The sequence below is a fragment of the Opisthocomus hoazin genome, chromosome 4, assembly GCF_030867145.1.
Source record: "Opisthocomus hoazin isolate bOpiHoa1 chromosome 4, bOpiHoa1.hap1, whole genome shotgun sequence".
In the NCBI taxonomy this organism is placed as follows: Eukaryota; Metazoa; Chordata; class Aves; order Opisthocomiformes; family Opisthocomidae; genus Opisthocomus; species Opisthocomus hoazin.
In genome coordinates this window covers 11,719,306-11,729,448 of record NC_134417.1, presented here as the reverse complement: position 1 = coordinate 11,729,448, position 10,143 = coordinate 11,719,306, and the positions used below count along the sequence as shown (strand labels likewise).

The 10,143-nt window shown below is 35.5% G+C and overlaps 1 protein-coding gene across 1 annotated transcript in view; it reads right to left on the bottom strand.

Moving 5' to 3' along the window:
• Positions 1–908: 908 nt before the first annotated feature.
• The window catches only part of ATP1B3 (ATPase Na+/K+ transporting subunit beta 3), a 28,117-nt gene continuing 18,882 nt past the window's right edge, over positions 909–10,143 (bottom strand). The window contains exons 6-7 of the mRNA XM_075417982.1: positions 6,997–7,083; positions 909–3,580 (exon numbers count right to left, since the gene is read on the bottom strand). Of these exons, the coding sequence (XP_075274097.1) occupies positions 3,410–3,580; positions 6,997–7,083 (258 nt within the window). The 3' untranslated portion in view covers positions 909–3,409. The remainder of the gene's footprint in view (positions 3,581–6,996; positions 7,084–10,143) is intronic.

Sequence of the window (10,143 nt, the reverse complement as noted above, 5' to 3'; positions counted from 1 at the left end):
CACAAAGATAAATTCATTAAAAGGCTTCAGTAATTTGACAGTAGACTTAGCATGAATGCTGATGTGTTTTAACAAAGTGCCTAACTAGCAAGAAGATGAATGTTTCTCTAGCAGGGAAGTCAAAGCTCTGAATAATTGCAAAAAGATAAACTTACGATTGAAGCTTCAAGTATTCTGAGGTTTGGAAATCCATCCTCAGAGCTGCCCATGTACGCTTAGTATCTAAATCTAATATTTTTCAGTTAAGCCTTAAATTGTACAATGAAGACATTTTTCTCCATCCCAGAAGACCCATCTCATTTTTTAAGGAGACCAAAGTTTACTCTCTGAATGTTTAAGTATACAAAACTTTGTGTTCAGCTTTAAGCTCTATTTGCCTCATATCATCCAAAAGTTAGGAAAAATGAGCTTCACAGAGAGGTAGAAAAAAAATCCTGAAACAGGGAAAATCCAGGTTCAGTGCCAGGTTCCAAGAACATTGCATTGAAACCATTGCAGGCCATCAGTCAGCAGGGCTTGGTGACTAGGGTCCTGTTCAGGCAGGAAGTTCTTACCTGTCAGTGACAAGTGTCATTTGTACTCACAGGATCACCTTACCTACTCATGAGCAGTGTAAATACAACCTGTAGCTAATTTTGTCTGTTAACAATCCTCTCTTCAGCTTCCCTTTTAGGCCTGCGTGTGTGTGTTCATGTGTGGGGTGGAGCATGGCGGGGCTTGGCAAAGAGAAGAAGGTACCTCCGCTGAATTGGATAGAAGTAGGTTTTCATGGTGCTATGAAACAGCACCTGCAACAACTGGCAATTTCACAAAGTTTAAAATCCTTGTTCCAGACTCAAAGGCACTAAAAGTTACCCAGTAAGACAAATAAGTATTTACCAGTATAAAAGTCAAACATACCAAGTTAGTAAATTTAAATCTTTAATTAAAATTTAAAATTAAGTCCAAGGAACCTTTACCGTAAGTTTCACATGAAGAAAATGAATAATTTTATCATGTCCTAATAGTCAATACACCAGTTTATAAATAACTGCTAGATCATTTACTTACTCAAATTCTTAAGACACAGAAATAAAAATAAGGAAATAGTACAGGTTTTAATTAAATAGTTTAGTGCTAAACTCACTACCTACATACATTTTACATGCTAATTTTGATAGTTGAACCCTTTCAGAAGTTTTCTTTCTCCCCTCCCCTCAACTGATAATCCCTATGTGATTAAATTAAAAAAAAACACTCCTACAAAATCTAAGGAGAACAGGAGTTTATTGAGTTCTACCTGTCTGAAAAGTGCTGGTGAAGAGTTGCCATTTCATGCTTTGTCTATATAGATAAGTCGAAAGAGAAATTGTTGCAAAAATCATCTCATTTGAAAACTGAGTGTTTCTCCAGAACTTCTTACCTTTCCTAAGTGAACACAAACATGAAAGTTTTTTTTTACATGAAGCTAGTCCTTTTCATTTTGAGATGCAACATCAACACTTTTAAGTTCCCTCATGACAATTAAAATACTTTCAGGCAGTATTAATGTACAGAGAAGCAATTAGTCATATTTTCAAGAACTCAGGTATCCCAGCTTTAAAAGTGCATGATTTAAAACATTAGTAATGGAGTATTTTGAAAGAACATTCTTATTCAGTATTAATGCATGCTATTATTACAAAAGTACCCATTCCATAATGTAATGAACAATTTTTCTTTTGTAGACAACAACAAAAAAGCATGCTGAATGGTATCATATCAGTATAAATCTATTTTTAATGAAGTTCAACACACTCTTCAAGTCCCACTAAGAGCAGCTTCCTCCAACTATGCACCAGTGTAAGCCTGCACAGGTGTTAAAAAGTTTTGCACTAATGTAGCTTAGACTGGCCTCAACCATTTTCAAAGCAGAGCATTAAGACAGGATCTTGAATTCTAGCAATCATTCATTTAATTTTTTTAAATAAAATATTAAAAAACACTGTAAGAATTAGGCATAAAAGCATGTTAAGTGAGAAATTTAGGACTAACTAGCAGAACTACAGGTATTTACACAAATGCTGATTTGCTGTGGTCTTCAGTATTGACAAGACATCAGAATGGGGACCATGTGCTCAAAAAAACCAAGACCAAAACAAACAAAAAAAACCCCTAGGGAAGAGTAATATAAAACCCATGTCAGCAAGACCGCAGAAGTTACAACCCAATATATTGGGTCAGCTTGGTTTAATGGGATAAGTCACAAATAAATTAGTCTATTTGCAGTCATTTTAGCAACTGGATTAATGAAAATACTTCAGTTAAACTGCAAGTAATCCACTTCAAGTCAATGGGATATTTCTATAAAGCAGCTGATGGCACCAATTTTCTAAATGGATGATGACAAAATACACAGAAAACCCAGGATGAAATAGCAGACGAAGACGTAAAGCATGTTAAAATGATGCAACGAAACAAGTATATAAATTAAACAGGAATGTTTAATCAAGACAATCCTTTTTTTCCTTTTTTTAAACAGAGGTTCTTCAGGAAATTTTTTAATTGGAAAATGAAAGCCTATTATTTCCACAACAGTGAGGCCATTTCTTTCAAGCAGCTCTGTTGTACAACTGTTACCAGGACCCTAAAGAATTTAAACTGTTGTATATTGATATTTCTGAACTAAAAAGTTTTAAAATATTGTATAGATTTTATTTGTGCTCCACATATCGCAAGCAATTAACAACACGAAGAAAGATTCGATTCCTCAGCTAGAATACCAAACTCTATACCAAGTATTACATGTACACAATACTTGCACAGTGACAAGCACAAGAAAGTACTAGTTGAGCACTGATTTTTCAGAAATCCATACCAACTCTTAAAATCCATTTCAATTCTCCCACGCCACCCAGTCTACAACTTAAGGCATCTCCACACAGCCATCCACCCACCCACCCACTCCCATACACACAATTTACATTGGAGGTGTTTACTCTTACAAAAAAAATCACTATGTCAATCAGGTACCATTTATTATTTATCCCTACAACTGTGTCAGCATTGAGATATGACAGTTAAACCAGTGTTAAATCAATACAATATTTACATAGCACAGCACATTAAGCTTGAGACACTCACTTGGGGATAAAACCACATTTTAGAACAGGACAAAGGTCACCATTATTATGTGTTTGAAAACAGCTATTTACAGGTCCCTATGACACAACTATAGTCTGTACACTGTTCCAACGGGGCAGGCAGAAGCAGGATAGGCATTTACTTTGAGGGATTTTAAACATACGATCTGGAAGCATATTATTATGCTATCCTGAACACCATAAACCACCTTAACATTCTCCAAGATGGTCTCATACCCTAGAATGGCATGTCCAGCTGACAAAACAGACAACACAATGTTTACTTTGTAGAGAATTTTCTACTCCTGCTATTCAGTCATCTGAACTTTGAAGGCAATTCGTCCCAGAAACTTGTCACGATCATCTTCATTTTTTAAATTAGGTGAGCCCAGGATCTTACACTCAATTGTTATTTCTTCTTTGGTACTGTTGGAGTTAATTGCTAGTTGAACAGCCACTAGAGGCTGTAAATAGTGAGCCTAGTAAACAGAAAGACGGGGAAAATATTTGAGATAGAGTAAGTCAGCATTTAAATTAACATTTAATCCATCAGAACAATTAAGAAAAAAGCTAATTAAAAACCCAACCTTTCGAAGCCCAATCTGACTCAGGTAAGGCTTCCGCCCCCCCCCCCCAAGTTAGACAGTCAGTATAAATTCTTCATACTATTTATTAACTAATATGTTCAACATAATTTAAGTCACAGAGAGTATCTTCAAGAGATGTATGACTTTACCCCTTTCTATTACATTGGGTCAAATTTTTCTTGAAACATCTACTTGAAATAGAATCTGAAATTATATTCTTCCTTCCTATCCATTCCATTGTGTCTTCTGTGCGTTTCTGTGGGTTTGGGGGATTTTGTTTTTGTGTCTGTTCGTTTAAATCTACTATAGAACATAACTTTTCTAGCATGGTTTTAAGTGCTTTTTGCCAAAAGCATGATTCAACAAATACCAGTACACTAGCTTCCCTTCCACCCTATCCCATTTACTTGTTCAGCAAAACACATTTCAGAATGGATTGATCTGTTTCATACATCTGCACAGAAACTTTTCCTTGAACATTCTGACAGTATCCTGGTCAATCATATTTGGTGAAACAATTTGAATTCTTGACTCCTTCCCTATAATAAAAATTAAAATTTAACAATGAATGCAGAAAGGTTTTTTTGTCAACCCAATATTATTTCTCAAGTCCATTTCAAATAGGACTACTAGAATTCTCCTGTAAAGTGCCTATGAATTAAATATGAGCTTATTTATTATACACCGTTAAAGCAGCATTCCATCCAATATTCATAAATTATTTCCATAATTTATTTATCATTTTTAAGTTGATACTGCTGACTGCTGATTAAGCAAAATTAATTACTTCCTCAGTAAAAATTCGTATAAGCCAGTGGACTAAATACAATACTACAGTATTATACAAGTATAGGCCTTAAATTTTAATCAAACAAAATTTTGAGTTAGGTGTTTGGGTTTTTTTACCTCATTAACTGAAGAGACTCCTTAATAATTTCTGTTATTTTTAGACTATGTTCTCTACTTCTCTGCCAAAGAAAGCTCTACACAATACTCAGTCTCATTTACAAAGCATGATGGCATGGAGACTGATGTGCTAAAATCTTTAATGTGAAGTACGAGTAAGTAAGTAATAGATTGAAGTAACTACTTTCCTTGGATAGTGATTTTACGAGATCAGAAATTTTCCCGTGCACCTATAAACTAGGAGGGGGAAATGCAGCTAGGCAAGACACCCTCAAAATTCTCCAGTTTTAAGGGTAATACCACATTTGAGGTACTAACTGAGGTTTCCAAAAATCAGAAATTAAATTCCTGGTTTTCCTCAGAGAAGTCTTCTCATGGCCAAGATGTTTTAAATAGGTACACAAATTTCTATGATGTTTTGAAGACAGACAATACCAGAATGGACTTTTACTCAATATAAAATTGGGTGGGAAGAGGGAGAAGAACCAGCATCCTCATTAAGCACCTTTTTTAGATGATCTGTAGTAACATTCCCTAAGGTCAGGGAGTTGGGTTCATTGTGCTGAGCAGCAAAAGGCAAATAACCATTCTGAACCACAAAACTGTAGATACTAGTATTTTTATGGCTCCTACCTTAGCACAAGAGCAGAAAGATTAGTTGAATCCTCTTAACTCCTTTACAAAAAAAGGAATTCAACAATTCCACACTGACATAACATAAAAATTCTGTTGTACAACCAAGAAATCAGACCAATCTCCCGAGACCTAGTCAAATACCTCAACCTCTCACAACTCTTCTTATGCTTCTTCTTTTTCACAATATACTAATGTTATGAGAATTCAGCTTCACACGAGCAAGAATCCCTCAAACCATAGCCCCTATCCCACATGACAAAGTGAACATGAAAGGACATTCAACCAAAATCTGAAAAAAAAAAACCACCTACCCCCACCCCCCCAAAAAAGAAAATTTATTTTAAAAAAGTAAAGCTCTTTCTTAATCCCCTAACTCAAGCAAGTAATAGCACTGAGTTTTGCCTGACTTCATTAATCTTCTTTCACAATCTCTCCTTTTCCATCAGTATAGCTGCAAGACAGGAATTTTGTCAGCAAAGTTCTTCGTCCTGTCTTTGGTACAAACTACCTCCTACCATCTCAAGGTCTACTGACACTCTATGTTGTGTTTCTTAGCGAAGCAGAGCTCTCTTTCTCTATTCTTTCATTCCAGGAAGGGGATAGAGTATGTACTGACCCTGCCTGCTGGAAGCAGAGGTTGACACTCTTTCTCTGATCTTGTATGTCTAAGGAAATGGACGGTTTACCAATTCAAAGAGTCTGATAACAAAATTGAAAACACAGAACTACCCATAAGTAACATGAAAACAAATGATGAAGAAAAACAAACTCCTTCCTCATTAGTAAAAGCCATGTGAGGATAAAAAAAGGTTATGTGAACTGCTTCAGGTAAGTATAGAGTACAATGGAAAAATAACTGATAAAGGAATAGTTTTCAGGGAAATCACAACCACCCACTGTGGTATACTATGGATCTAACAGATTTATGTTTAAAAAGTACTTTTATCTTCAGTGGTGAACAGTGAGGGTGTTTACTAAATAACTTTGTCAATAAGAGGCAATACAATTTTACATTTGATAAATGGTACAGAGCTTCTGTATGTAGTTACAACAAATTAATGCTAGCAAAGAAAAAAATAACTAAATTCAAGTTTGAAAATAAATTGGAGTTTTAACTCTACATATTCTGTGTCCATAACGTAGTGGGCTTTGGGTTTTTTTAAAACTCAAGTGTTCTTCAATTAGATAAATAAAATTTATATCAGAATACAATGAGGATAGATGGAATAAGCAAAGAAAAACAAAAGAAAATTAAAAAACCCCAACAACTTAAAACCCCCCGAACTATCTGCTACCTTGAAGTGCTTCTTCATAAAAAAGAGCAAATAGAAAACATGACCGTAGAGTCACAAAGAAATAATCAACAATACCATAATGAATTATAAACTTAATATTCTATATATAAATACCAAGGATTAACTATTGGCAACTGTATTGTAATCCGAAGAACCAGTTCACTTCTCCTGCCTTTCCATGCATTCAAAAAGATTCCAAAAGGTATCAGTGACCAAAAAGCAGCAGATGCCCTTAACACTGCTAGTACACAGCCTCTTCTGCATTAGGACAATGCCCAGTTTATTTCCTTATGTCTGTTAAAGCGTATCTCTAATCTCACCAAGCACTGTGAAATTTCTGCATATGTAATATTCCTTATGAGTACCTCATTACAGAGTTCAAACTTCAGAATCAATCTGATGCTCATAACTGTAAACATAAACATAAACAAAACATTTACAAAATGAAGGCCATTATTAAGGCATACTTACATGCAAGCTTTTCCCATAGTATGGGAAGTACATCAAGTCAATCAAGCCTTCAGGAGGAAAATAACTTATCTCAACCATGCCTTCTTCCTGTGATTGGACATAGCAACAAAACTTAAAGTTAACATCTGCTTCCACAAAAATTAATGAAAAATTAGAATTATAACCCAACGATAGAGTGCAAGATCCTTAAGAAAAGGCAGCTGAGCTACAAACTCTCAGAGCAACTTCCAAAATAGATTTATTTTTGGCAAACAGTTACATGCTGCACACATCTGCTACAGTAAGGATTATTAACAGTAGTATTTAAATTAGTAATTAAGTCAAGACAGCTTGCCTTCATGTTTTGCTCACGAGTCAAAGGGGAGGGTGGAAGAGGATATTCATTGCAATGAATAACTTAACAACAACCACAAAAAAACCCCATATATAAGCTGAAATCCCAAGTATCCACAAGTAAGCCCGTGTATTTTGATGAAGCAAGAGTATATCTGTATTTAAGTCATAGATAAATTTCTGTTTAAATCCAGGTTTTTAAGCCTCTCAAATTTGGAACAATACAACCCTCTACAGCCTCCTCCCTGCAATGGTGTACTATTCCTAACGTGTTCAGCTAGCCTTGGAACAGAGGCTACCCTAAAAGGAAACCCAAGTTTAAAATAGTGATGTTACTAGAGTTTCTGTGCGTCATCAGCACCTCAGAGGAACAATATACATACGCATGCCTTATCACTAGACTTTCCCCTATAATCCCAAATCTTGTAGCAAAAAGCAGCTACCTACAAAGTTGCTGCTTAATTTCTAAGGAGTCACCCAATCTGCAAGATATACAAAATATGTATATATGATTGAGCTGTCCCAGACACAGGCTATCAGTGTAACAATACACAGACACATCTCCCTATATACAATACTCCTCAGGGATTGTGTCTCCCGGCAGGATGTCAAACCACTGCATGTTCAAACCTCTAGGAAATGCCCACATCTAATCTGACTTCCTATCATAAGGTAAACATATTACCATGGTAAAGGTAAATGCCACTAAAACAACCCCCCAAAAAATGCTAAATGTATATTCAGAACATCACTGGTTGTTCAGTGCAATTCACAAGTTCAAAGTGCATTGGTAATTTTCATTGTTTTTTCTATACTACTATATACAACAGCTGCAATTTTAAAAAGATATACTACAAAGTTTAGAAGACAACTGCAGTAATAGAACTAAGCAAAACAGGAACACAAAGATTAAAAAATAGTAAAGAATAAACCACAGCTCAAGAACACCTTCTCCTTGCCTCCTCAAAACAACATACAATATGTTGTTTAGGATATAGCCACATTCTTGTTCCTCTGAAGTCTAAATTACTGCAATTCTTCAATATATATTTATTAAGTATTTTAGACCTTGAGCTAACAAATATAGTTACTAAGTAGAAATGTGTTGCTTTTCACCTTTATTCTTTATTTTATTTAAAGCTCATGCAGCTGAAGATACTCATTTTTCGAATACATTTCTGAAATAACAGTTAAAAGCACGAGAACACAGAATAACGTAAGAAATATAAATAAGAGTAGAGCTTTCTAGACCAGCTAAACACAAGGCATGCATGCAGTCATATATATATACACGCATTAGTATACGCATTAGGCTATCAATGCAATAGCAGAGTGGTTCTGGGACATGCAACTGCCTGTCTCATGCAACTGCTGGGGGGTTTGGGGGTTTCTTTAATAATTAATTAATCCTAATATCCCTACCCAATTAAAAAAAAACCAAACAACACAACAAAAACAACACCTAAGCAAAGCTGCATTTGCTGAACAGCTTCAAGAATCAGTCCATTAGTGAGTGTCGCTTTTTCTGCTTACTGTTTACAATTTCCACAAAGAGTTGCAGGCAGTCAGCAAGTGTAAAACTCAGACCACTTAGCTGAACAGACAGTCTTCCACCTCACTTACTGGGTCTTTATTAAGACTGTGTCTTAGAAAGAATAATTTTGCAGATGTTAAAATAATGTACAAAGACCCAAGGAAAGAACTTGGGCAAAACTGGTTCGTAATCATTTGAGAAGAAGAAATGGTATCATTGCACAAAAAGAGCAGTATCCATTAACAGAAACTGTAAAACATCTAAGATTTTTGTCACAAAAAGCAAGGTCACTCAGATGCTGAGTATGTTGACAATAGCAAGGCACAGTGTCATTCATACAGTCATTCTTCATTGTTGTAAACTAGAAAGTGATACCTAATAGAAAGTCAAGACAGTCACTGAACAGCGGAAATACGTGTATTTTGGAATTAAGGCCATTTTTGTTTTCCGTAGTTAAAAAAAAAATCATGCATCAAATCTACCAGTTCTCAGTAGAGATATTTTTCACTTAAAAGAATACTGCTGCAAGATGTTCCAGTGCACAGGAAATTGCGCACCTTCAGCCCAAAACTAAAGACCTAAAATGCTGATCTTCAAACTTCTTGGAAGCACCATCCTTTTTTGGCTTCTTTCTCTTTGCAGAGATCCTCAAGACTACAACAGGTCAGTTCCTCCAGGGTGCAGGAGGAAGAACCAGCTGCAATTAGTGTCTGACACTGCAAACACTCACTTCCCTGATCTACAGAAATTATGGCGATGACAGCTACCACTATGTGGGGGCAGAGGGGGGAGCATCCCCAACTATCAAGTGTGCTGACGTTGAAATCACAGATCTATTTAAAATGTTTATACTTTCAAAAAATCTCATGGGAAAAGTGAAGGGAGAAGACGAATTGCCTCACCGGAGAATGCCTGAAGAACATAAATTTCAAAGTGAAAAACTTAAATGACGTTTCAGGTGGCAAAGACTGGCAGGATGCAGAGACAGAAACAATTACCTTATTTTGTATTTGAGAGACTTGTCCTCTTAATTAATTTTTTTTTTTTTCATTTAGAAGTCAGATTGTGTGAATTCCAGGCAGACACTTTTCCAAATTGCTCTCAGTATATGTAAAACTAACTATAAAGGACAAGAAATATTTAAAAACATAGATGAAGGGGAAAGAAAAAAAAACAAAACTATGATAGTAGGTTTTCTGCTCTGCTCAATTAAATCACCCTTTAAGCAAAATCCATCTTTGTCACTCAGATGTTAAAGATTTCTGACGTAAAATTTAAGA